At 42.0% G+C, this 27,534-nt stretch overlaps 1 protein-coding gene and 2 pseudogenes across 2 annotated transcripts in view; 2 read left to right on the top strand and 1 right to left on the bottom strand.

Moving 5' to 3' along the window:
- Positions 1 to 5,311, top strand: part of LOC105478124 (phosphoribosyl pyrophosphate synthetase 2) — a 33,831-nt gene extending 28,520 nt beyond the window's left edge. For both annotated transcript variants that reach the window (XM_011735137.3, XM_011735138.3), the window contains exons 5-7: positions 300 to 473; positions 1,433 to 1,592; positions 3,806 to 5,311. In XM_011735137.3, coding sequence (XP_011733439.1) covers positions 300 to 473; positions 1,433 to 1,592; positions 3,806 to 3,898 — 427 coding nt within the window. In that variant the 3' untranslated portion in view covers positions 3,899 to 5,311. The remainder of the gene's footprint in view (positions 1 to 299; positions 474 to 1,432; positions 1,593 to 3,805) is intronic.
- Positions 5,312 to 5,396: 85 nt separating this feature from the next.
- LOC105478125 (proteasome subunit alpha type-6 pseudogene) lies at positions 5,397 to 9,154 on the top strand (annotated as a pseudogene).
- Positions 9,155 to 23,970: 14,816 nt separating this feature from the next.
- Positions 23,971 to 24,476, bottom strand: LOC105478126 (large ribosomal subunit protein bL35m pseudogene; annotated as a pseudogene).
- Between the last annotated feature and the right edge of the window lie 3,058 nt (positions 24,477 to 27,534).

The raw sequence follows: 27,534 nt of genomic DNA, 5'->3' as shown, positions 1-27,534 counted from the left end.
AAAATGCTACCCACAAATACTAACAAATTGAATATCAAATTCTTATCCAGTAGTTTGATCCAGTGGCCAGGGTGCCCGGACAGTCATTCCCAGCCACCCCAATTGCAAGGTCTGCCGTTAGCACATTTCTCCCTGTGGATTGGTAAGTGCCTGCCCCAGACCATGCCTGGGCTGATCAAGAGAGGCCTGATTCTTGCATCGTCTCGAGTGTAGTTGCCTGCTACGTTCCTAAAATACTACTTTAAAGAAGAGAGCTCTAGTTGACTCTGTATGAACATGTTCATTTGTGCCTTTGCCAGGGTCACGTCAATTGCAGACAGGTTGAATGTGGAATTTGCTTTGATCCACAAAGAGAGGAAGAAGGCGAATGAAGTGGACCGGATGGTCCTGGTGGGTGACGTGAAGGACCGCGTGGCCATCCTCGTGGATGACATGGCTGACACATGCGGCACCATCTGCCATGCTGCGGACAAGTACGCAGGGCGGTGGGGAAAGCGTTAGGACTTCTCACTAGGAAAGGGAAGCACATCAGCTTTTAGAAACTGGGCTCTATTCTCCTGATTATTGCTGGTCTTGGCAGTGGAGTTTTAGACCAAAGGAGATTCTAGGCCCTTTCATCTTTATACCTCTTTCTCAGGTAGAAAAGAAAGCATGGGCCTTTTCGTTTTCCAGGGTGACCTTGTAGTGTACTTGAAAAAGGGTCAAAGAAGGTGCTTCCCTTTGCCCTGAGCACAAAAAGAAAGATGGTTTTTCGGGCTTCTTCAGTCCCTTGCTTCCTTCCATTTGGCTTTCGTGCCAGCCTTCTCGGCCACATGGGTGTCTGAAGGATTTGTAGACCTGCTGTCCACTATGGAAACCCCCAGCCACACATGGCTGTGGAGCTCTTGGAATATGGCCAGTCTGATGAGATGTGCTGAGAGTGTAAAAAGGCCACTAGGTTTGGAGACTTAATATGAATCAATGAATATAAATATCTCATTTACATATATGTTTTTATATTGATTACACATCAAAACAATGACGTTTTGGCTATATTGGTTTAAACGGGTGGCTCTCAAGCAGGAGTGATTTTGCCCCCTCGGAGACATATGGCAATGTCTAGAGACACTTTTTGTTGTCACGGCTGAGGGGTAGGGTGTTGTTAGTGGGTAGAGGCCAGGGGTGCTGTTGAATTTTCCCATAATGCATAGGACAGCCCCCATGACAAAGAATTATCCTGGCTCAAGTGCCAAGGTTGATAGTCCCCGATTTAATGGAATACAAAGTGTTTTGCTCATGCTTGAATGATCCTATCTTAGGTTAATAAATGTGAGTAAAATGTGTTGCATTTTTCTTTTACGGAGCACACTCTTTGCTTTTACCATTCATACTAGGGGAGAGTATGCCAAGAATATTTGCATACCCTTAATTTTTATCTTCTGCTGTTCTACAGGCTGCTGTCAGCTGGAGCCACCAAAGTGTATGCTATCCTTACCCATGGGATCTTCTCTGGACCAGCTATTTCCAGAATAAATAATGCCGCCTTTGAGGCTGTTGTCGTCACAAACACAATTCCGCAAGAGGACAAAATGAAACACTGCACCAAGATTCAGGTAGTGTCTACGCCGCAGGCAGCCAAGCAGCCAGGCACCTACTTTAGATCCCTAAAAATAGCATCATGTCTTCTGTGTGTGTGGCTCCTTGCTAAGGCACATGCTTGGCAGAGGCAGCAGCTTCTCATGATGGCAGGATATAAATCATATTAGATCCCTGAAAAAGGCCGGGACCAACAGAGGTCAACGTTCGCTATTTAGAAATAGAGAGTGAATAAAATCACAATAGAAAAACGGTCAGAAACGGGCTGTGCTAAAGCTAAACTTAGAATTATCATATGACCCAATAATTCTACCCCTAGATATATGCCCCCCAAATTTGGAAACATATTCAAACAGAAACTTGTACAGACATGTTCATAGCAGCACTATTCACAATAACCAAAAGGTAGAACCACCCAATGGCCATCAACAGACAAACAGACGGCCAAAGTGTGGTCTATCGCTACGATGGAATATTATTCAGCCTTTAAAGGGAAAGAAATCCTGACGCATGCTACAGCATGGATGAACCTTGAAAACATCATGCTAAGTGAAAAAAGCCGGATGCAAAAGGAGGAATATTGTGTTTCTGCTTCTAGGAGGTACCTGAGATTGGAAAATACATAGAGACAAAGTAGAATGGTGGCTACCAGGGTCTGGGGATAAGGGGGGCGGTGGGGAGTTATCTATTGTTTAATGACTATATAGTTTTTGTTTGGGACGATAAAAACAGTTTGGAAATAAATAATGGTGATAGTTACACACATTAGGAATGTAATTAATGCCAATAAATTATATACTTAAATGGCAAATTTGATGTTATATATGTAAATTTTAAACTGATAAGAACAGACACTATACTTGATCTTAGTGAGATAGATAGATAGATAGATAGATAGATAGATAGATAGATAGATAGACATTCACACAATAAAAAAAATGGGGGTGGGAGCAGCAGGCTGAGCGGAGGATCTTCAGAGCTTTGCTCCTTCCTTTCCCTGCTGATTGGATGCCCATGGGCCAACAGAGAGCTGATAATCATATAGATAGCAATTGGCCTGAAATAAGTCAAAGGGTTTGAGCTCCATTTTGCCTCTATGTCTCTGTGAACCTTGGCAAGTCATTTTTTTTTTTTTTTTTTTTTTTTTGAGACGGAGTCTCACTCTGTCGCCCAGGCTGGAGTGCAGTGGCTGAATCTCAGCTCACTGCAAGCTCCGCCTCCAGGGTTTACGCCATTCTCCTGCCTCAGCCTCCCGAGTAGCTGGGACTACAGGCGCCCACCACCTCGCCTGGCTAGTTTTTTGTATTTTTTAGTAGAGATGGGGTTTCACCGTGTTAGCCAGGATGGTCTCGATCTCCTGACCTCGTGATCCGCCCATCTCGGCCTCCCAAAGTGCTGGGATTACAGGCTTGAGCCACTGAGCCCGGCCATGGCAAGTCATTTCATTGCTCCAAAGCCTCATCTCCCATCAGCAGAGCGTGAAAGTGCATCACAGTGATCTGCTTCATGATTTCTGATTCCTCAGAGAGAAAAGCAGTTTGCTTGACACAAAGCAGTAAGTCTGAAAATGGTCAGAATAGCGATGTCATATATTTTCATGCCTGATTAGTAGTAGTTTAGGATGGGAGTTGGCACACTATGGCTCACAAGTGAAATCCAGCCTGTCATCTGTTTCTGCAAATTTTTATCAGAGCACAACCATGCCCATTCATATATGTATTGCCCGTGGCTGCTTTCACACTACAATGGGGAAGTTGAATATTTGTGACAGAGACCCTCTGGCTTCCAAAGCCAAAAATGTTAACTATTTGGTCCTCTATAGTTTGCTAATCCCTGAGTTAGAAGATCACAGTTGTGCTTTTAAATGACGCAGTCAGCGCCTTTTCAGAAACAGAAAGAAAAACCTTCCAGATGACGATTAAAGTTAATTTAAAATAACAAATGCCCCTGGAAAAGGGTGTCTCTGGTTAACAGTATCCCTGAAAAGCCTTCTGTCTCTGCACTGAAAATCTCCCTTCCAGGATCCCATACGGGTCTGGTTCAATGGGTTGTAATTTGAAGACATACCCCAAAGCTGTCTGTCCTCTCAAAAGTGTGGGAGGTTTCGATAGCAACACATCACGTATGCTACAGAAATTGTTTCTCAGCTTTCCAGCTGTTCAGTTTTTAAAGAACTCTAACTAAGATGTCCTGCTTCCCTTCTCCCTTTGTTTTTCTCGTTGGCATTTAGGTCATTGACATTTCCATGATCTTGGCCGAAGCAATCCGAAGGACACACAATGGGGAATCCGTGTCCTACCTGTTCAGCCATGTCCCGCTATAAATCCAGAATGGGAAGTGCCCAGCAAGCCTACTCTGACTTCTGACTTGTTTTTGTTTTCTGGATGTTTAGCTGTAGGTACTCAGCAATGATAGGTTAATCACTGGCAAAAGCATCCGATCTTTGTATATGCTAAGATTTATTGTTTCCCCTTCTAAAGCGCAAGATCATTTCTTTCCAGTTTTTGGGGAAATGGTGGTGGTTATTTGGTCTTTAAGTGAACTGTCTTAAATGAGAAACATTTTTGCCATTTTGACTTTTAACGGGTACAGGTGATCTCTTCCTTTGTTCTTTCAATACTTTGAGGCGACAACTTTCAAGTATATAATTTCATTGTGGAAGTCATAGTTTATATATTTCGAGGTTGCCAAAGGTGACTTCAGATTAAAACCTTCTGTGTAAATATATATGATAATGCCTATGGACATTTGGGTAAAACCCTGTATAGAATTAATTAGCCTTTTACTTTGGAGTGAACCTTGGAAAATTTATAATTATCATACCATGGATTTTGAATTTTTTTTTTTTTGATAACTCAGTTTCATATAAACCATCTTGGTTATTGTGCTTAATTTGGACCAAATTTTATTTAGCTTAATATGGACACTGACACATTTTGGGGGGTATACATCAGACATATCAGAACAGTGTAGTTCTGGATCATTTTTTAAATTACCTCTTCTAAAACATAACTGTCACTTACCTGAAATGCTGCATCCTAAAATTCCAAAATTATATTGAGCAATCGCCAAGGCCTAAAGCCAATTGACCTTTAAAGGTAATCATTTCAGCTAACATTAAATTTAAAGCCTAAGAATGTATAGAGCTAGTTTTAAAATAATGATCTCAGATTTTTAAAAAGGATATAGGAACCTGCATTGTCATTCTCTGAATTCAGAACTGATGGTTTCTATCATTATTTAGCCCCACCTTTGTATTTTAATGTCCTTCAGAATACTTTTATGAACCAATGAGACTGGACTTAGCCACACACAATGGAAATTCAGACCTTGACTATTTGGTTTTTCCAGTTCACAAAGGTGATGAAGACTGTCTTGGGAGCAACTTAATCCCAGAAGTTGTACATTTCTTGCAGCTCCTGGCGTGGAAACTTAAGTGAGACCACCAAATACATTGGTCCTGTCCAATTCTACTGAATGGGGGTGGACTTGGCACTTACCTGGCCAAAAACAGGAGCCAGAGAAATATGAATATATCAAAGTTGTTTAGCCTCCATCTTAAATTACGTTAGTCAACTTATAGATATTCATATGATCACTTTTCTTTTTAGATACTACATCAACTAGATTCAGGAATATATCATTTGCAGTGCTTGTATTGGTTTAAAATATAAGATTTTAAGATCCTCTAACATTGTACTAAAAAACTTCAATAAAATCATTCTGACTGCTTTCATAGTTTGTATTATCATTGTGGAGTAATATTTTTTGATGGAGTGATGTGATGCAGTACCTGAAAATGTTTGCTACTTTACGATTATAGTCCAGCATACAAAATTACAGAAGAGCCAGAAGTTAATTGATGTCAGCTGTTTTCCATTTTGAAGGTGTTTCTTCCTGAAGAACTTACTAGCAATCTCCTTTCCCCCAAAGCATAACAGCTGTGCCACATAAGGTGTCCAAGTTGTTAATTCCACATGTTTCCTATAAAATTAAAGATGGTACAGTGTGTTCACACGTCAGAGTAGTGATGTTCAATATCCATCTATTGGAGCAAACCAAGCTTAAATGTAGGCTGCATAAAACTTGTTCTTATTCATTGATTTCAGAAGCACCGAGAAGGATTCCTGTCTCCATAGAACAGCCTGTTCAGTGGTACTTCAAACTATTCTCGTGAGTGCAAAGTAAAGTCATAATTACGTGCTCCTGGTGAGGCTCAGCTGTAAAGTATGTGTAACACTAAGAATGGCAACATGTTGTCTTAAAGTCACAGTGAAATATGAAGAATTACAGCTAGGTCCATCTGAGAAAATGGGTGATCACAGTGTGTATGAGAGAACAAGATAGAATGTATTAGAAAGGAGGAAGGAAGTGAAGGAGAAGTGAAAGCCAAAGACACTTCATCAGCTTTACAATTGCACTTAATAATGATGTCACACCTCTTCAGAGATGTTTCATTTCCTATGGCAAGTCCTGTCTAATCCGCTGGCTGAACTACAGGGGACAGGGAAGTGGTAAAGGGAAAGATGGAGTACTAAGGCATGCAGAGGTTGGAATCACGCTGGGGAGACCAGGAAGGGCTCAGTGATCACCATTAGATGGTTCATGTCAGAATTTTCCAGAGCCCTATGGTGTGTTCCAATGTGGACTGACGCAGGACAGCAGAGGGTGTTTGGTACATGATGTGTTTCAGCAAGGATGTCCCAGGGAAGAAGGGAGTTAGAGGCTGAAACATACTCAGCTATCCTGTATCTAAATTGCGTGAAATCAACAAGGTTCCTCCTTCTCACTACCAATATTTATCTTCCTGATTTATCTCCCTGTGCCCCAGGAACACATCCCTCCACCTTTTTTCTGACCCTGCTTTCCAAGATCACATCCTGGGTGGTTTCCTTTATTGCAGTCTTTGAGCTCTATTTCCTATTCTGAAAGCATAATGCCCAGGAACACAGACTTCACCACTTACCAGAGTTTTAAAACCAACAGCAACAAGGACCTTGGGTTGGTTACTTAACCCCTATGCCTCAGCGTCCTTACATGTGAGATGGGGATAATAAATGAGTGTGAAGTGTTTAGAATTGCTCGGTTTGTACATTAACTTCAGTTTTTAGAGAGCGTCTCCTAAACTACCCCTAGAAAGAATGTAAGGTATGAAGAGGCAAGATTTTCATGCGTTTTCTAGGTGTTAAGCCTAGAAGGGAACAGAATGCCCTCCTGCCATTTTAGAAGGGCTACATTGTCTTGGCATGTGACTGCCTCAGTGAAGGGTAGCATTTAGGTGACAAATAGTTGCATGTTAAAAACAAAAAAACTTGATTATGCTTCAAGTAGTGGTTCTACCAGCATGTCCCGTGGCAGCGCTGGTTTTGCCCACCACATTAAAATTTTTTTTGCCCCAGGGCCAGCACTACCAAGTAGAATATGCATATGCTTTTAAAGCTGTTAACCAGGGTGGCCTTATATCAGTAACTGCCAGAGGAAACGACTGCTGTAATTATCATACAGAAGAAATACCTGACAAATTATCGGATTCCAGCACAGTGACTCACTTACTCTAACTGAAAACACTGGCTGTCACTGTGATGACCGGAATGACAGCTAACAGCAGATCCCAGGTACAGAGGGCACGCTATGGGGCAGGTAACTGGAAATACAAGTATGGCTGAGATTCCTGTGGACATTCTGTGTAGAAGAATTGCTGATACTACTCAGAATGCTACAGTGAGGTCTCCTGGTTGTTGTATGATTTTCACTGGTATAGATGAAGAACAAGGCCCTCAGGTGTGAAAGTGTGATCCTCCAGGTTACGGCTGTGATTTAAAGCCACTGCAGCAGGAGTTAAACAAACTGAGTTAACCAGCTTCCTTGAAAAAAAAAAGTGAAAAAGAAATTTGATTGGACATTTGAACAGACAGTGGAAACTGCAATTACATGCCTGTCTACTGTTTTATCAATTGATTTCAAACCTTCAGAAATAGAAGTTAGAGTAGTGACGGTTGAAAATCCTAAATTCGGGATTCATACAGAAGCAGAGATTGATGCGCTCACATTGTTGTTAGTTTACCAAATCCATGATGCCACTTACCTGTGTGTTTGGTAACATCAAACCATTATGGGCGTCCCTGGACTGAAAAAGGAGCCTCTCCCACTCCTCCTACTACTGAAGTGGTTGGGACTCTATAAATAAAAACAATGCTTTTGGAATCTCAGCATTTTGGGAGGCCAAGGCAGGTGCATCACCTGAGGTCAGGAGTTTGAGACCAGCCTGGCCAACATAGTGAAACCCCAGTCTACTAAAAATCCCAAAATTAGCCAGGCATAATGGCGCATGCCTGTAATCCCAGCCACTTGGGAGGCTAAGGCACGAGAATCACTTCAACTCGGGAGGCAGAGGTTGCGGTGAGCCATGATTGTGCCACTGCACTCCAGTCTGGGCAACAGAGCGAGACTGTCTCAAACAACAATAACAACAACTTTCAGCTGGATGCTGTGGCGCATTCTTGTAATCCCAGCTACACAGAAGGCTGAGGCAGTAGAATTGCTTGAGCCCAGGAATTTGAGACTGGCCTGGGCAACATAGAGAAACCCCATCTCTTAAAAACAACAGCAATACTTCCAGTGGGCAGTAGCAACAATAGATAGGAATGAATGCCATGTGATTGTAGAGATAGTAATCAATTGAGGTCATTTACAACAACCTGATTTCGTTGTAGCCCTCATTCACCATCCATCCCATCATAAATACAACCAAAAGTGGTGCCCAATATAAATGGGAAGAACAGTCTTCAGTATCCTAACAGATGAGTTCTGTGGCCAAAAGAAAAGCCGGCTAAATGAATTTTACATTTTAAGAGAGTGATAAAAAAAGAGAATAAGAAAGTGAAAAACATACTGCAGTAGAAAATGCCCTAAATTGGGAGTGTGGCGATCTAGATTCTGGTTCCTGATATGCTGCTAGCAAGCTGGGTGACCTTGGGAAAAATGTGTACGCCACTCTGAGTATGAGCATCTTTCTGCAAAAATTAGAGGAAAGATGGTTGCAGAAGTCCCCAGCAGTTTTAATAGGCGATGCCATTTATTCTAGATGTAGTTGGAATAGTGCTAACTGAAGGCACAGATGGTTGCTCTCCATCGGGTAACCAACTTGTTTTGGTTTGCCTGGGACTTTTCTCAATTTAGCCCTGAAAGACCTATATCTTAGGAAACCCCTCAGTCCTGGGCAAACCAGGACATTTGGTCTCCTGTTCCCTCTTCTAAGGTGGATAGTTCTGCATCCCCAGCACCACCGTGGTAAGGAATCCAACGAGCATGGCTTTGATCTTGTGCTGGTTGCAAAAACAAAAAAGCAGGCTATATGATGAGCCCAACAATGTACAGGGGACCTGTGGCATTACAGGTCTTTTAAAATCTGTTCAATTAACCATAGAAGCTCAAGAGCTGTAGTCACAAAATCAGAGAGAAAAAGCAGGGGCACCTTTAGAAAATACCTTCAAGTCTGGCTTGATTACCAGTCTTTTGGCACAGCTACCTTTAACACCTTAAGTGGTCTTCAGAGACCCCAGGGAACAGTCCAGACAGAAGGCAGAGTGCTCTGAAGGGTACCTGATGTACGTTGTCCTTCCGCACATTAAGAGATTCTTAACATTTGTGAGGGCATGGCCATCTGTGTCTGAGGACCTATGATTCTCTGATTTTCCCTATATAAGGAGTGCTAAATCTAGTATTTTCTTGCATGGAAACTAAGACTGACCATGAATTATGGACACATTTTAAGAACTAAAACTGAACACGTCACTCTTTAAAGTCATCCTAATGATTATTTCTGGGCATATTTTAATGTACATTTACCATAGGATGAGCTCAGTATGTGCCATTGACCTTTACTCACCAAAGGAACCAAGGAGCGACCCTAAATTTCTTTTCTTTTTCTTCCTTTCTTCCCTTCTTTTCTTTCCTTCCTTCCTTCCTCTCTCTCTCTCTCTTTCTCTCTCTTTCCTTTTTTTTTTTTTTTGAGACAGAGGGTCTCACTATATTGCTCAGGCTGGTTTTGAACTCATAGCATCAAGCAATCCTCCTGCCTCAGCCTCCAAATAGCTGGAACTACAGGTGTGCACCACCATGTCTGGTGCAACCCTAAATTCCTTTAAGCCTCAGAAAACTCTGTATTTAGGACCAAGGCTATGGAACAATCTTCTCAAGAATCAAAAGAAAGATAGGCAGAGATCCCTCTCCACAGCAATGGTGGTCTGACCTTGCATTAATTTCTGCACCTGAATGCATTCATAGCATTCAAAGGGCAATTCTTTCTTGAACACTGACCAAGGCTCATTCTTTGTCCTACAATAGTCAGGCTCCTCTGAATCCTCTCCTTGACCAGGCCTATCTTGGGCTTCCCTCTCTGTCATTGTGGAATTTAGTTTGAGCAAGAATCCTGTGAAGTCAGTTTATCAAACAAACTCCTGCCCTTTGTATCTGACCACCGTCAATATCTTATCACCCAGGCTTGCCTTTAGCAAGAATTCTGTTTGAGTTGATCTAGCAAGAATCCCTCCTACCCCTGATGTTTCCTTAGTGATTTTCCATCCACTGCCCCCAACCCTGTTCGTTGCTTACAAATCTCCACTTGTCCTTGTAGGAGTCAGAGCTGAGATTAATCTCTCTCCCCCACTGTAAGACCCCATTGCAGTCCGTGGTCCCTAAACCTATCACAAAGACCCCCTTGAATGAAGTCTTCCTTAGTGTCTTCAATGAATGTGATGAATAACTTTTTTTTTTAACAATACAAAATTCATAGAAAAAGTCCTTGAATTAAAAAGCACTCTGGGTTGGCCGGGCGCGGTGGCTCAAGCCTGTAATCCCAGCACTTTGGGAGGCCGAGACGGGCGGATCACGAGGCCAGGAGATCGAGAGACGATCCCGGCTAACACGGTGAAACCCCGTCTCTACTAAAAAATACAAAAAAACTAGCCGGGCGAGGTGGTGGGCGCCTGTAGTCCCAGCTACTCGGGAGGCTGAGGCAGGAGAACGGCGTAAACCCGGGAGGCGGAGCTTGCAGTGAGCTGAGATCCGGCCACTGCACTCCAGCCTGGGTGACAGAGCAAGACTCGGTCTCAAAAAAAAAAAAAAAAAAAAAAAAAAGCACTCTGGGGAAAACCAGTTGGCACAAGAGTGATTTTGGAACAGTCAATAATCCTCCACTGATGTGCACTGGTGCAGCCATAAACACACTTTCAACCCTTGCATTTTGGAGAAGTTTCATTACATGTACATAAATTAGGAATTTTAATACATTGGAGAAATACCACTTGCTTCTCTGTATTTTGACTCATGTGAACATCTTGGCTTAGACATATGTCAAACGGAAAATTCATATTTTTAGTCCTTCCACAGACAAAATGAAGGAGTTGATCTTGTTTCTTTCATTCATTCATTCATTCATTCACTCAACAGTTCCTTATGAAGCCTCTATTAGTATACCATAGTGTTAGGATGTGGCTGTCATATAAGTACTAGATAAATAAAAGACATGAATAAGGCTTACGTGAATCTAGCCTTCAGAGTTGACACAGGTCGTTTTTTTGTTTGTTTTTTTTGTTTTTTTTTGAGACGGAGTTTTGCTCTTGTTGCCCAGGCTGGAGTGCAACGGCACAATCTTGGCTCACGGCAACCTCTGCCTCCCGGGTTCAAGCAAGTCTCCTGCCTCAACCTCCCGAGTAGCTGGGATTACAGGCATGTGCCACCACGCCAGGCTAATTTTGTATTTTTAGTAGAGATGGGGTTTCTCCATGTTGGTCAGGCTGGTCTGGAACTCCCAACCTCAGGTGATCCACATGCCTCAGCCTCCCAAAGTGCTGGGATTACAGGCATGAGCCACCACGCCAGGTGACACAGGTAGCTTTATGCACAATCATTTGATGTCAACAACACAGAAGTATGATGGCACCATGCTGTAGGCAGGATAATTTATTTGGAGTGTGTGAAACAGTGGGGTGACCAGGAAAAGGCTAGGAATGTGGCCTGCTGGGTTCAGTTCTCAGCAGTGATTCCAACACTTTTTCCCCCTCCCCAGATTTTCTGGTATATCAGGCTTTGTTCTTTTAGTATTTGTGTTGGTGTGTTCCTACTCTTTTGGTATTTAAAAAAATTGGAAATCGGAATCATTTATATTTTAAGCCTACAAAGACAGCTATATTCAGCATTAAAATGCAAAAAGAACAAAGGTGCACTTGTTTAAAAAGTATGTGACCCCATCTCTTCCAGATTAAAAACTTCCTGCTAGATACTCCATTGTCTGCAAAGCCAATTCTGGTATACTTCTACTGTTGAGGATTTTTTCCTACATTTATTAGTTTCTCATGTTTCTCTTGTATTTTCCCGAGAGCCAATTTTATCCACAATAAACTTCCCGAAGTCCTTGATGGAGGCATTTCAGAATGGGGACAGGGGAGGGGGAAGGTAAGAGAGATGTGAAGAACTGGAGGAGGGTGTTGGGGGTGGAGAGATGGGAGGGAGGTTGGACAAACTAGCCCAAGCACCAGCCTTTCCCAGGGGCCAGACACTCCCCAGGGAGAGATTCCCTGCTTTCACCTCCCAGCATGTTTCAAGGTTGTTCAGCCTCAGCCCTCTTGCCATTTGGGGCTGGCTCATTCTTTCCTGGGGGAGCTGTCCTGTGCATCGTAGGATGGTGAGCAACATCTCTGACCTCCACCCACTAAATGCCAATAGCAGCCCCCATCCCACATTTGTGACAACCAAAAGATGTGTCCAGACCTTGCCAATGTTCCTTGGGGGCAGAATCACCCCTGCTTGACAACCTGATTTATTTTAACCAAGACTTTCTTCCTCTATCTTCTTTCCTGAAGACTCAGGTCAGAGTTACAGAGGAGATTCATCCTGGCCCCTGGCCCAATCACAACTAAAAAAGCATTTTAGCACAAAGTGGATAAGACAACGGCAATCATACCTCACTTTTAAAAATTCAATGCTAGCGTTTTGGTACAAAATGAGGTTTACACCAAAATAATCCCATTATCCTTGCTTTTTTGTTTTTTGTTTTTTTTGTTGTCATTTGTTTTGTTTCATTTCTTTTTTTCTTTTTTTTTTTTTCCAGAGACAAGGTCTCGCTCTGTTGCCCAGGCTTGAGTGCAGTGGTGTGTGCGGCACCATGCTTGGCTAATTTTTAAATATTTTTGTAAAGACAGAGTCTCGCTATGTTGACTAGGTTGGTCTTGAACTCCTGGCCTCAAGTGATCCTCCTGCCTTAGTCTCCCAAAGCACTTGGGATTACAAGTGTGAGGCATGGCACCCAGCCACATTATCCTTTTGATGCAGGGCTACAAGCACTGATTTCTACATCTGCCATGACCTGGGCACAAGATTTTGAATCCGTCACTAAATTATTCCCTCAAGTTCCTCTAAGAACAATTCAGCCTTAGAATAAGTCACAAGGATTTTGGTTTTTTTAAATCAAGAGATTAATATACTAGGCCTGGTATGAAGGCTCATACCTGTAATCCCAGCACTTTGGGGGGCCGAGGCAGGAGGATTGCTTGAACTCGGGAGTTTGAGACCAGCCTGACTAACATGGTGAAACCCTGTCTCTACAAAAAATACAAAAATTAGCCAGGCATGGTGGCGCAGGCCTCTGGTCCCAGCTACTTGGGGGGTTTGGGGGTAGCATCGCTTGAGCCCAGGAGGTGGATGTTGCAGTGAGCCAAGATCGCGCCACCGTGCTCCAGCCTGGATGACAGAGTAAGACCCTGTCTCCAATTAAAAAAAAAAAAAAAAAAAAAGGAAGAAATTAATATACTAACAGTAACCTTGAAGGAGATGATTGAAGTTTAGCCTAATTTTAACAGTGACCTCAAGAGAGCACCTTTTTTTTTTTTTTTTTTTTTTTGAGATGCAGTCTCACTCTTGTCACCCAGGCAGGAGTGCAGTAGCACAATCTGGCTCACTGCAACCTCTGTTTCCCGGGTTCAAGTGATTCTCCTGTCTCAGCCTCCAGAGTAGCTGGGATTACAGGTGCCCACCACCATGCCCAGCTAATTTTTTTTTTGTACTTTTGTAGAGATGGGGTTTCACCATATTGTCCAGGTTGGTGTTGAACTCCTGACCACAGATAATCTGCTGTCTTGGCCTCCCAAAGTGCTGGGATTACGGATGTGAGCCACCTCGCCCAGTCAAGAGAGCAGATCTTTTGATGAGCCATTCAGGTTTTTGGGTTACCTGGCCCTTCAGTTATTTTTCATCCTGCTGTGAGAGGCCAGAATGAAGAGGAATCAATATATCCAAGGTAATTTAACATTTAACTCATATATATATATATACTTTAAGTTCTGGGACACATGTGCAGAACATGCAAGTTTGTTACATAGGTATACACCTGCCATGGTGGTTTGCTGCACCCATCACCCTGTCACCTACATTAGGTATTTCTCCTAATGCTATCCCTCCCCTAGCCCCTCACACCCCGACAGGCCCCAGTGTGTGATGTTCCCCTCCCTGTGTCCATGTGTTCTCATTGTTCAGCTCCCACTTATGAGTGAGAACATGTGGTGTTTGGCTTTCTGTTCCTGTGTTAATTTGCTGAGAATGATGGTTTCCAGCTTCATCCATGTCCCTGCAAAGGACATGAACTCATCCTTTTTTATGGCTGCATAGTATTCTATGGTATATATATGCCACATTTTCTTTATCCAGTCTATCATTGATGGTCATTTGGGTTGGTTCCAAGTCTTTGCTATTGTGAATAGTGCTGCAATAAACATATGTGTGCATGTGTATGTATAGTAGACTGATTTATAATCCTTTGGGTATAAACCCAGTAATGGGATTGCTGGATCAAATGGTATTTCTGGTTCTAGATCCTTGAGGAATTGCCACGCTGTCTTCCTCAATGGTTGAACTAATTTACACTCCCACCAACAGTGTAAAAGCATTCCTATTTCTCCACATCCTCTCCAGCATCGGTTGTTTCCTGATTTTTTAATGATTGCCATTCTAACTGGTGTGAAATGGTACCTCATTGTGGTTTTGATTTGCATTTCTCTAATGTCCAGTGATGATAGGCTTTTTTTCACATGTTTGTTGGCCGCATAAATATCTTCTTTTGAGAAGTCTCTGTTCATATACTTCGCCCACTTTTTGATGGGTTTTTTTTTTTCTTGTAAATTTGTTTAAGTTTGTTGTAGATTCTGGATAATAGCCCTTTGTCAGACGGATAGATTGCAAAAATTTTCTCCCATTCTGTAGGTTGCCTTTTCACTCTGATGATAGTTTCTTTTGTTGTGCAGAATCTCTTTAGTTTAATTAGATCATTTGTCAATTTTGGCTTTTGTTGCCATTGCTTTTGGTGTTTTAGTCATGAAGTCTTTGCCCATGCCTATGTCCCGAATGGTATTTGTCAATTTTGGCTTTTGTTGCCATTGCTTTTGGTGATGTGGTCATGAAGTCTTTGCCCATGCCTGTGTCCTGAATTGTTGGGAGCAAGCCCCCCAAAATCTGGCCATATACTGGCCCCCAAACCTGCCATAAATAAAATCTCTGCAGCACTGTAACATGTCCATAATGGCCCTAATGCCCAAGCTGGAAGGTTGCGGGTTTATGGGAATGAGGGCAAGGAACATCTGGCCTGCTCAGGGCAGAAAACCGCTTAAAGGCATTTTTAAGCCACAAACAAAAGCATGAGCGATCTGTGTCTTAAGGGTGTGTTCTTGCTGCAATTAATTTGGCCCATCTCTTCGTTTCCCATAAGGGATACTTTTAGTTAATTTAATATCTATAGAAACAATGCTAATGACTGGTTTGCTATTAGTAAATATGTGGGTAAATCTCTGTTTGGGGCTCTAAGCTCTGAAGGCTGTGAGACCCCTGATTCCCCACTTCACACCTCTGTATTTCTGTGTGTGTGTCTTTAATTCCTCTAGCGCCGCTGGGTTAGGGTCTCCCCAACCAAGCTGGTCTTGGCACTGAATGGTATTGCCTAGGTTTTCTTCTAAGATTTTTGTGGTTTTAGGTCTTACAGTTAAGTCTTTAATCCATCTCGAGTTCATTTTTGTGTAAGTTGTAAGGAAGGGTTCCAGCTTCAGTTTTCTGCATGCAGCTAGCCAGTTTTCCCAACACCATTTATTACATAGAGAATCCTTTCTGCATTGCTTGTTTTTGTCAGGTTCGTCAAAGATCGGATGGTTGTAGATGTGTGGCATTATTTCTGAGACCTCTGTTCTGTTCCATTGGTCTATATATCTGTTTTGGTACCAGTACCATGCTGTTTTGGTTACTGTAGCCTTGTAATATAGTTTGAAGTCAGGTAGCGTGATGCCTCCAGCTTTGTTCTTTTTGCTTAGGATTTACTTGGCTATATGGTATATTTTTTGGTTCCATATGAAATTTAAGTAGTTTTTTTCTAATTCTGAGAAGAAAGTAAATGGTAGCTTGATGGGGATGTATTGAATCTATAAATTACTTTGGGAAATATGACGATTTTCAGGATATCATTTTTTCCCATGCATGAGCATGGAATCTTTTTCCATTTGTTTGTGTCCTATTTCCTTGAGCAGTGGTTCATAGTTCTCCTTGAAGAGGTCCTTCACATCCCTTGTAAGTTGGATTCCTAGGTATTTTATTCTCTTTGTAGCAATTGTGAATGGGAGTTCACTCATGATTTGGCTCTCTGTTTGTCTATTATTGGTGTATAGGAATGCTTGTGATTTTTGCACATTGATTTTGTATCCTGAGATTTTGCTGAAGTTGCTTATCAGCTTAAGGAGATTGTGGACTGAGACAATGGGGTTTTCTAAATATACAATCACGTCATCTGCAAACAGACAATTTGACTTCCTCTCTTCCTATTTGAATACCCTGTATTTCTTTCTCTTGCCTGATTGCCCCGGCCAGAACTTCCAATACTATGTTGAACAGGAGTGGTGAGAGAGGGCATCCTTGTCTTATGCCGGTTTTCAAAGGGACTGCTTCCAGCTTTTGCCCATTCAGTATGATATTGGCTATGGGTTTGTCATAAATAGCTCTTATTATTTTGAGATACGTTCCATCAGTACCTAGTTTATTGAGAGTTTTTAGATAATCATGTGGTATTTGTCATTGGTTCTGTTTATGTGATGGATTACGTTTATTGATTTGCATTTGTTGAGCCAGCCTTGCAGCCCAGAGATGAAGCTGACTTGATTGTGGTGGATAAGCTTTTTGATGTGCTGCTGGATTTGGTTTGCCAATATTTTATTAAGGATTTTCTCATTGATGTTCATCAGGGATATTGGCCCCAAATTTTCTTTCTTTGTTGTGTTTCTGCCAGGTTTTGGTATCAGGACGATACTGGTCTCATAAAATGAGTTCGGAAGAAGTTCCTCTTTTTTTATTGTTTGGAATACTTTCAGAAGGAATGGTACCAGCTCCTCTTTGTACCTCTGGTAGAATTAAGCTGTGAATACGTCTGGTCCTGTGCTTTTTTTGGTTGGTAGGCTATTAATTACTGCCTCAATTTCAGAACTTGTTATTGATCTACTCAAGGATTTGACTTTTTCCTGGTTTAGTCTTGGGAGGGTGTATGTGTCCAGGAATTTATCCATTTCTTGTAGATTTTCTAGTTTATTTGCGCAGAGCTGTTTTTAGTATTCTCTGATAGTACTTTGTATTTCTGTGGGATCAGTGGTAATATCCCCTTTATCATTTTGTATTGTGTCTATTTGATTCTTCTCTCTTTTCTTCTTTGTTAGTCTGTTATTTTTTGTTGGTCTATCTATTTTGTTAATCTTTTCAAAAAACCACCTCCTGGATTCACCGATTTTTTGAAGGGTTTTTTGTGCCTCTATCTTCTTTAGTTCGGCTCTGTTTTTAGTTATTTCTTGTCTTCTGCTAGCTTTTGAATTTGTTTGCTCTTGCTTCTCTAGTTCTTTTAATTGTGATGTTAGGGTGTCGATTTCAGGTATTTCCCTGCTTTCTTTTGAGAACAAAGACATTTAGTGCTATAACTTTCCCTCTAAACACTAGTTTAGCTGTATCCCAGAGATTCTGGTATGCTGTCTTTGTTCTCATTGGTTTCAAATAACTTATTTATTTCTGCCTTAATTTTGTTATTTATCCACTAGTCATTGAGGAGCAGGTTGCTGGAGTTTGCTGGAGGTGACTCTAGACCCTGTTTGCCTGGGTATTACCAGCGAAGGCTGCAGAATAGCAAAGATTACTGCCTTTTCCTTCCTCTGGAAGCTTCATCCCAGAGGGGCACCCACTAGATGCCAGTTGGAGCTCTCCTGTATGAGGTGTCTGTTGACCCCTGCTGGGAGGTGTCTCCTAGTCAGGAGGCACGAGGGTCAGGGACCCAGTTGAGTTGGCAGTCTGTCCCTTAGCAAAGCTCAAGCACTGTGCTGGGAGATACACTGCTCTCTTCAGAGTTGGCAGGCAGGAACATTAAAGTCTGCTGAAGCTGTGCCCACAGCCACCGCTTCCCCCAGGTGCTCTATCCCAGGGAGATGGAAGTTTGATCAGTAAGCTCCTGACTGGGGCTGCTGCTTTTCTTTTAGATGTGCCCTTCCCACAGAGGAGGAATCTGGAGAGGCATTCTGGCTACAGTGGCTTTGCCAAGCTGCAGTGGGCTCTGCCCAGTTCAAACCTCCCGGCAGGTTTGTTTACACTGTGAGGGGAAAACCACCTACTCGAGCCTCAGTAATGACAGACACCTCTCCCCCTACCAAGCCTGAGCATCCCAGGTTGACTTCAGACTGCTGTGCTGGCAGCAAGAATTTCAAGCCAGTGGATCTTAGCTTGCTGGGCTCTGTGGGGTTGGGATCTACTGAGCTAGACCACTTGACTCCCTGGCTTCAGCCCCCTTTCCAGGGGAGTGAATGGTTCCGTCTGGCTGGTGTTCCAGGTGCCACTGGGGTATGAAAAAAAAAAAAAACTGCAGTTAGCTCGGTGTCTGCCCAAATGGCCGACCAGTTTTGTGCTTGAAACCCAGGGCCCTGGTCATGTAGGCACCCGACGAGAGAATCTCCTGGTCTGTGGGTTGCAAAGACTGTGGGAAAAGCATAGTACCTGGGCTGGAATGCACTGTTCCTCATGGCACAGTCCCTCACGGCTTCCCTTGGCTAGGAGAGGGGGTTCTCCGACCCCTTGCACTTCCCAGGTGAGATGACACCCCACCCTGCTTCTGCTCACCCTCCGTGGGCTGCATCTACTGTCTAACCAGTCCCAATGAAATGAGACGGGTACCTCAGTTGGAAATGCAGAAATCCCCCGCCTTCTGTGTTGATCTTTCTGGGAGCTGCAGACCAGAGCTGTTCCTATTTGGCCATCTTCCCAGTCACCTGGTAATTTAACTCTTATGGGCCAAAACGGCAAAAGTCATCTGTGGTCAAATCAGAGCCCATTACATCTGTCAAAGGTCATGGAATTGATAAGATTTTGGAGTTAGATGGAACATTCATGACTGAATGATTCCCATCTTATTTTATAGATGAGGAAACTAAGGCTCAAAGAGACTAAGTAACCGGCTTAGTAAGGTTACACAGTTCCCTAGAGGAAAAGCTGGGGTTAGAAAATGGGGCTTTTCAGCCAGGCATGGTGGCTCCCGACTGTAATCCCGGCACTTTGGGAAGTTGAGGTGGGTAGATCACTTGAGGTCAGGAGTTCGAGACCAGCCTGGTCAACATGGTAAAACGCTGTCTCTACTAAAAATACAAAAATTAGCTGGGCACAGTGGCAAACACCTGTAATTCCAGCTACTCGGGAGGCTGAGGAAGGAGAATCACTTGAACCGGAGAGGTAGAGATTGCAGTGTGCTGAGATCGAGCCACTGCACTCTAGCCTGGGTGAGAGACAGAGAGAGAGACCCTGCCTCAAAACAAACAAACAAATCAACAACAACAACAAAAAGAAAATGGAGCTTTTCTGTTCTTTAAGCAGAGATGTTTGCATTAACCCAGGCAACTTCAATGATTCTAATCACTAGTGCATAACAGTGAAGAAGCTTATCATTAAACCTCAGGGCAGTGAGGAAAAGCCAAAAATACGGTATGGTAACTTCTATCAGAACCTGAATACTTGCTTCCACTGATTTGGTTGTCCTTTGCCTTTCTCCAAAAACAAGGTCTTCATTTCACTCACTGCATTTGCCTAGTCCTTTTTCAGGTCATTATGCTAACATGAGAACCAAAATAACAACACTGTATACTGGAGATTTTTTAAATAATGGTGATCTATAAGGCAGTGGTTCTCAAAGTGAGGCCCTGGACTAGCAGCATCTGCATCACCAAAAACCTTAGGAGAAAATTGAAAACCACCCTAATAGGTAAGTCCACGCTAGGTGCTAATGTAATGGTCCCTGTCTGTTGCGTAAGGAAAGATCACTTCCTTCTCTGATAAAAATGGCTCTGGTTCTGGTAAGTTATACTCGAATTTAATTATATTTCATGGCAAATCTTGTAAATCAGCTGAAAAGTTATGCCAACTTGGTGGACATTGGCAGAGAATACAAGCTTCTGACTTACCTCAAGGTTTGAATGTACCTAGAACAAAAGTTTCTGATATTTGTACTCACTTAACCAACAACTATAATTGCCGGGCACTGTTGTGGTTGCTTGGGATATTTCAGTTGTTACTAACGCTTTGGTTTTATGGAAAGACAAAGACAATGCTGGTCTTCTAGCAGCACAAAGCATAAGGTAATGTTCCTATATTATTCATATTCCATTGGCAAAAATGCAGTTATTATCAAAAAACATTGAAATTAAAAGTACTTAAGTCATTTGTAATAAGGGATTCAACAAACACCCAATATCTAAGCAATTTCCAATGATTTCAGTAATATGAGAATTGCCTTTAAAAAGTAATGTTTTAGGGCCAAGTGCAGTGACTCACACCTGTAATTCCAGCAGTTTGGGAGTCAGAGGCAGGAGGATCGCTTGAGTCTAAGAGTTCAAGACCTGCCTAGGCAACGTGGCGAGACCCTGTCTCTACAAAAAATTTAAAAATTAGCTGGGCATGGTGGTGCATGCCTGTGGTCTTAGCTCCTCGGGAGGCTGAGATTGGAGGATTGCTTGAGCCTGGAAGATCAAGGCTGCAGTGAGCCATGATCACACCACTGCACTTCAGCCTGGGTGACAGAGTGAGACCTTGTCTCAAACAAACAAACAAAACAAATAGAGAATAAAAAGTTTAGAAACAGACACAACCGGCTCTAGGAAAACAACTCAACTGTTGAGAGCAATAAGACATATGTACTGATAGCCTATCAACTTGAGACATTAATAAGAAATCGACCAACTTTTTTTTTTTCAACAGAAGGTAAGGAGAATGCAGGTTAACCAGTCAGAATTTCAGGTTAGTTAGTCAAGAGAGTTTGGACTACGCCTGTTGGTCTCAAAGTTGGTTATCAATTGGAATCACATGGGCATCCTTGAAAATTCCAAATACTCAGGCAACACCCAAGAGTAGTTAAATCAGAACCTTTGGTGTCAATACAGTAGTCAGGAACTTTGTAATGATCCCATTCCAATGTGCAGCTGAGACTGAGAAGCTCCAGTGTAAGGTCATGGACCATGAAGCTTTCAAGTTCTGCCGCCTGTTCTCAACATTTATGTGTATCAGCTTTGGGCAACTATGTGTAGATGGTATGAAGAATGGCAGAAAGTATATAAAGGAACAAAGCACCACCATTAATTCTACAAATCAGTACAAGTTAGTAGCTACAGTTTGGAGAATTTAAAACGTTTTCCTCTTTAGTAAGAATTCCTACAAAGTAATGCCCATTTAAAATCCTGATCGATTTCAATTGCTTGCCAGAAAGGTTGTGTCCATTTGCACTCTCACCCAAAGTCCCTAAATCCTGGCAAACACTGAATTGATCATCTTTTTCCTTTTTTCCAATCTGATAATTTAACAGTACTGGGGTATTGTTTTATTTGCATTTCTGTAAGAACTTTATTTTATTGACTACAAATATTTTACTTTCCAGGATCTATAAAGCAATATAGCAATATAAATAATATTGTATAAACATACTCAAACCTCGTTAACCTATCACCTATTATTGCAATACTATTTTCAGATTTTTTCTTCAATAGCAAAAATACTTTATTACTGATTAAAAATAGTATATATGCACTGACAAAATTGTGATAAATGCAAAGACAAGTAATGAAAATAATCAGCAATAACAATGGCTAAAAGTGGAGTATACATACAAACAAATACTTGTTTTAAAACTTTTTTTGGTTTACTCTTAGCATAGTACCTTTTTCCATGTCATGTAATATTCTAATATGTGACTTTTGGAGGCTGCATAGTATTCTAAAGTAATATATTTTAAATCCAATATTCTTCAAAAAAATCTGAAACAACAGATCTTGGCTTGAATATGAAATTTTTAACATTTCTGTTGTATATACTACAAGTGGTGGATTGCTACTTTGGTGGTTCCCGATGAACCATAACTCCCGGTATTCACACTCCTGTGGAGTATCCTTCCATATGAACTTCGGGCTCGGCCAATAAATAGGACATTAGCAAGAATGATGTAAGCAAACACTTGATAAGTGCTGGCACATTGGAGCTTATCTCTCTTGAAATGCTTACTCTCAGGATCAAACCACTGTGAAAAGAAACCCAAGCTAGCCACATGGGGAAGAAAAGAGGAAAAGACCACGCCCTCTCAACCTTCCCCACTGGGGAACTAGACATGTGAACAAAGCCATCTGATTGCAACCTCACAGGAGACCCCAACTGAAACCAACCAAAGAACAGCCCAGCAGAGCCCCAGTCAACCACAGAATCATGAACAAGTAAAATGGTTGCTGTTTTAAGCAGGTACGTTTTGGGATGGTTTGTTACACAGCAAGAGATAAGCAAAATGTGACAGCATCTAATAGGAATACCTGCTTTAAATATGAAAAAGAAACCCTTAGGATCATAAACTCAAGAAGAATTTTTTGTTTTTATCTAGTCAGATTGCTGAGGTCCTGGCTGTTTAGATGACTTACGGAAAGAACTTGGGCAGTAGAGTCACGATATGAATAGTAACCCGGTTTTATTACTAGAGATTTGACTTCGTTGAGCATCAGCTTTCTTGTGGGCAAGTTAGGTTTTAACAATAGCTGCCTTGCAGGTGTTTTATTTTCAAGCATTATGAATGATGGCGCCTCGAGTTCCATAACAAGATGAAGGCATATGCAGGTGTGAGTTAACATTTTCATTGGCTGGCCATGTATGTTGAATCCCAAACAAGTGAAGGTCTTCACTATACCTCACCACTCATGAATCTACTTATGGGTCTCAGATGGTGAGCTAGATTGTCAGTAACACCCACCTCAGGAAAACTGCTTCTGAGTTTACAAGACAGCAGGTGGAACCACTCAAAGACCAATGCATGCAGGAATAGTCTTTCCTCTTTTTTACCAGGTCAACTACTTGATTATTTGCATCGGGGGCCTTTTTTCAAGGCATCTGACCTTTTGGACTCATCTGGAAAAATCCAGTATGTACTGAGGACCAGCCTTCAACACAAAGGAAGGTTTTTGTTACATTCGTTTGCATATCCTGTCAAGGATATCTTCAGAACACTTTCATTTCATAGTAAAATGAAACTTACAGAAGAACTAAGCAGTGAAGTGCTTCATACTTTAGTTTAAAAGGGGAATGAGAAACAAAAGACAAGGTTAATTATGACACCGGGGCTTTACAATGCTAAAATTATCCTATATACAAAGGGATATGTAGGCTGTGTTCTTTTTCCATGTCATTACAAAGAACAGGCTCAAGGTATCTGCAAATTTCTAATAAAAATATTATTACTTGAAAAATGTCCATGGTTGTATCTAACTGAAGGGGTTAAAACTTTTAGACTTGTTATACAAATACCACGATATTTGTCATGAAAGTCCTCCCTCCTTTGCATCAAGCAGACCCTGACTTACAACATCTGAGAGTGGAAAAAACTAGCATGAACTGTAAGGAAGTGGGATTCATACCTACCTCTCACTCACACGCTCATCCAAACCAAGCAACTTGCATAAAGAAACGTGAGACTTTGTACTTCCACATGCTGGCAACACAGCATTAACTAGACTTGGGCAACTTGTTTAAGGGATTTATTTAAGTTCCTATCAGTAAAGAGGTGTTTTTCCAGTTTTGGGAGAAGATGTATGATGCCAAGTTTGTTTGTTTTTTTAAGTTCAAAAACTTTTATAAGTTTCATGTTGGCATTGGATGTTTACATAGTAACTGGTACAATTTACATCAGTTTTATATTTACCTATGTTTGCAAAGATGTCATGTACACAAAGATACATATTCAATAACTGAGAAACAAGTGAAACTTCTGATCTATACTTTCAGGTTTGTTTCATAATGATAGTTCTGATAAGGATCCTCAGCATACCAGTTTCACCTCTTCCAGAAGGACGTTGTCATTTTATCTAAGAGTTTACTCTGGGATTTATTGCAGAACACAAATTCCCTCAATCACTTTTTTCTTGCAGGGATCTTTTTCCAGAATTTTTTCTTATAACCAGCTTTTCTCCTCACCCAAAGGCCAGAATGAAGTTGAAGAAACCTATAGATGACAGTTTTCACAGTCTTTCTCTTGTCTTTTTGTGTACTGATGTATATTACAGTTCTGACCGGCAGCTTCAGGACACTTGGAAGCAAGGGGGCCACTCTGTTGGGGATCACTGAAGTATGCCCACATGTCAAGTTTCTGACAGATGTGATAAGCCTGGGAGTGGAGGAAATGAATGGTGTCTGAATATGACTAAAACGTCCAGTAGACAATGCAGAAATAAGAGAGGCATTCCTGGCACAGTTTTGGTGGGCTGGAGATGCAAAAATATTCAGGAGCCATAGATTCCTGAAGCTGCTCTCATCGCACCAGCAAAAGCAGAGGCAGCCATCTTGCCATCCTGCTATGTTGCCAAGTTTCTTTTTTTTTTTTTTCTTTGAGCTGAAGTCTCACTCTTGTCCCCAGGCTGGAGTGCAATGGCACAATCTCGGCTCACTGCAACCTCCGCCTCCCTTGTTCAAGTAATTCTCCTGCCTCAGCCTCCCGAGTAGCTGTGATTACAGGTGCCTGCCACCATGCCCAGCTAATTTTTGTATTTTTAGTAGAGATGGGGTTTCACCGTGTTAGCCAGGATGGTCTCAAACTCCTGACCTTAGGTGATCCACCCGCCTTGACCTCCCAAAGTGCTGGGATTACAGGCATGAGCCACCATGCCTGGCCAATGCCAAGTTTCTATTGAACCACTTTGATGTCTATGCCTGAGTCAATTGGCAGAGCTGGGACTCAAACCTAGGGCTTCTGTCCATGACCATATCTTTGTTTAATCGCCACTCTGGATGCTGATCAAGTCTGATCTTCCTTTTCATTTCAGAGCATTCACCCCAGGAGTCCTTCAATGTTTAAATCTCTAGATTAAAATATGGTACTGCTGGGTATGGTGGCTCATGCCTATAATCTAAAAATATTGGGAGGCTGAAGTGGGAGGATTGCTTGAGACCAGGAGATCAAGGCCAATGTGGAAAACATAGTGAGACCCTGTTTCTAAAAATAAATAAATAAAATAGAATAAAATATGGCACTAAACTGGGTGGCCAGATAAAATACAGGACACCCAATTAAATTTGAATTTCAGATAAAAAATAATTTTTTAGTAGAAGCATGTCCCGATTTGCTAAATTTGGCAACCCTACACTAAACCTTACCTACCCACCAAGGGCTGTTCCCACTCCTCCTCATTTCCACCTAAAAGGAAAGAAGAAATACAACGAGACCTAGAAAACAAAGTATGAGGTGCCCCAGCCAGTGAGAGGCCATCCTCACAAGATAAAGAGAACTGTATCCTCTCCATCCAGTGATCTCTCTTGAGCTAACTTACAGATGGGGGACTAGATCAATAAGGTAGGATCTTCTACGTCATCACTCAGACTGGGGTAGTTCACTGGAGCCACAGCTAACTCTTCAGAAGAAGGTCTTTCGGAGGCCCAAGGGTATTTATTGCACTAGTGCTTGCCATACCAAAGATCAGAAACAACCCAAATGTCCGTTAGGAAAATGGTTAAGTAAATTGTGAAACATCCAGAAAATGGGATGTTTTCCAGCTATGAGAAGAAAAAATACAGATGCCCCTGAGATAAAGGTACAGAAGGAAATGCAAATGAAAAAAAAAAAAAAAAAGGAGAGAGGAAGAGAGTATATGCTAACAAATTATGACAAAGGCAGGGCCAGAAGAATATGTTTTTACTTGCTAGTATGCCTAAAGAAACTCTGGAAAGGTAAGCAAGGAACCAATAAGAATGGTTTCTTGTGGGGATGAGTGTGGGATTGGGTGGATGGTCTATAAGAAGAGCAGAAAAGTTTTTACTCTGTATCTATGTATTTATGTATGTATGTATATGCATGGATGTATGTATAGACACATTTATCTGTACAGAAAAGAGTTAACATGGTGGCCGGGTGCCATGGCTCATGCCTGTAATCCCAGCACTTTGAGAGGCCAAGGCGGGTGGATCTCCTGAGGTCAGGAGTTCGAGACCAGCCTGGACAACATTGTGAAACCCTGTCTCTACTAAAAATACAAAAAATTAGCCAGGAGTGGTGGTGGACACTTGTAATCCCAGCTACTCGGGAGGCTGAGGCAGGAGAATCGCTTGAACCCCGGAAGCAGAGGTTACAATGAGCCAAGATCGCGCCATTGCACTCCAGCCTGGGCAACAAGAACGAAACTCGATCTCAAAAACAAAAAACCAACACACATGGCAGGCCTGAGACTGCTCTCCTTAGAAAGCCCTGCTTGTAAGGTTGGCCCTTGGCTCATGTCTGGGAACTTGAATTTCAGGGTGGTTCCCACCATTCCCAGAACTGAGAAGAGTGGCTCACTGCTCTTACACCATTTGTACAAACAATATGGTTTTTGCTGCACACCTGCTTTCCTATTGGGAGGCTGGAATTTTGGTACGTGCTGGGCAGAGTGTGCCTACATGACCAGCCCCCAGTAAACACCATGGGCACTGAATCTCTAACGAGCCTCCCTGGTAGAGAGCAGTTGGCATGTGTTTTCTCAATTTGTTGCGGAAGGAATCAAGTACATTCGTGTGACTAAAGTGGGAGGGGATGCTTGGAAGGTTGGGCCTGGTTTCTTCTGGGCATCGCGTCATGCACCATTGTCCTTTGCTGCTTTTGGTTTGTGTCTTTTCACTGCAATAAATCATAGCTGTGACCATACTCTACTGAGTCCTGCGACTCCTAGTGGATCACCAAGCCTGGGGCGGGAGAGTCTTGGGGACCTCCGACACGCTACACAGTCCCTTTCTCTCTCTCTCTCTCTCTCTCTCTCTCTCTCTCTCCCCCCCCCTTCCACACACACTCCATCTCTGTATAAGAATTCTGTACCACACAAATATGTATTAAAATGAAATAAAAAATAAAAAAGGCCTTTGTTTAATATTTGCCTAACCAAAAGCTCCATTCAATCTGCTTTTCTTTCCTTCCTTCTTTCTTTTCTCCTGTCCTTCATTCTTTCCTTTTCTTCCTTCCTGCCTGCCTGCCTTCTCTCCCTCCCTCCCCCCAACTCTCTTTCTTTCTCTTTCTTTCCTTCGCTCTCTCCCTTTCTTCCTTGTTTTCTCTGTCTCTATTTTTCCATTTACTACATAGAAGTTCTTACCATATGACTATGTATTTTCCAGCAAAATTGAAGAAAAAGTTAAAAAGCTATTGTCTTATATTTGCCAACTAACAGCCCCATTCAAAATGTCTCGAGGGGAAAGAAAAGAAAAGCAAAAGAAACAAAGAATATAACAAACGTCACTGCCTCATTCTCTTTTGAGGAGACAGAAAATTCTCATAGATCTTAAACAACAGTGTCAGGTTTGGTGTGTTTTTCTGTTGTTCAGCTTTAACACAGTAGTGTTTCAAAATCTTAAGGCTTTGTCCTAGAAGAAAATGTTCCTGTT

Source organism: Macaca nemestrina, chromosome X (assembly GCF_043159975.1).
Source record: "Macaca nemestrina isolate mMacNem1 chromosome X, mMacNem.hap1, whole genome shotgun sequence".
NCBI classification, from domain to species: domain Eukaryota; kingdom Metazoa; phylum Chordata; class Mammalia; order Primates; family Cercopithecidae; genus Macaca; species Macaca nemestrina.
Note: the sequence above shows the minus strand (reverse complement) of the source record. Positions and strands in the feature narration are given on the sequence as shown.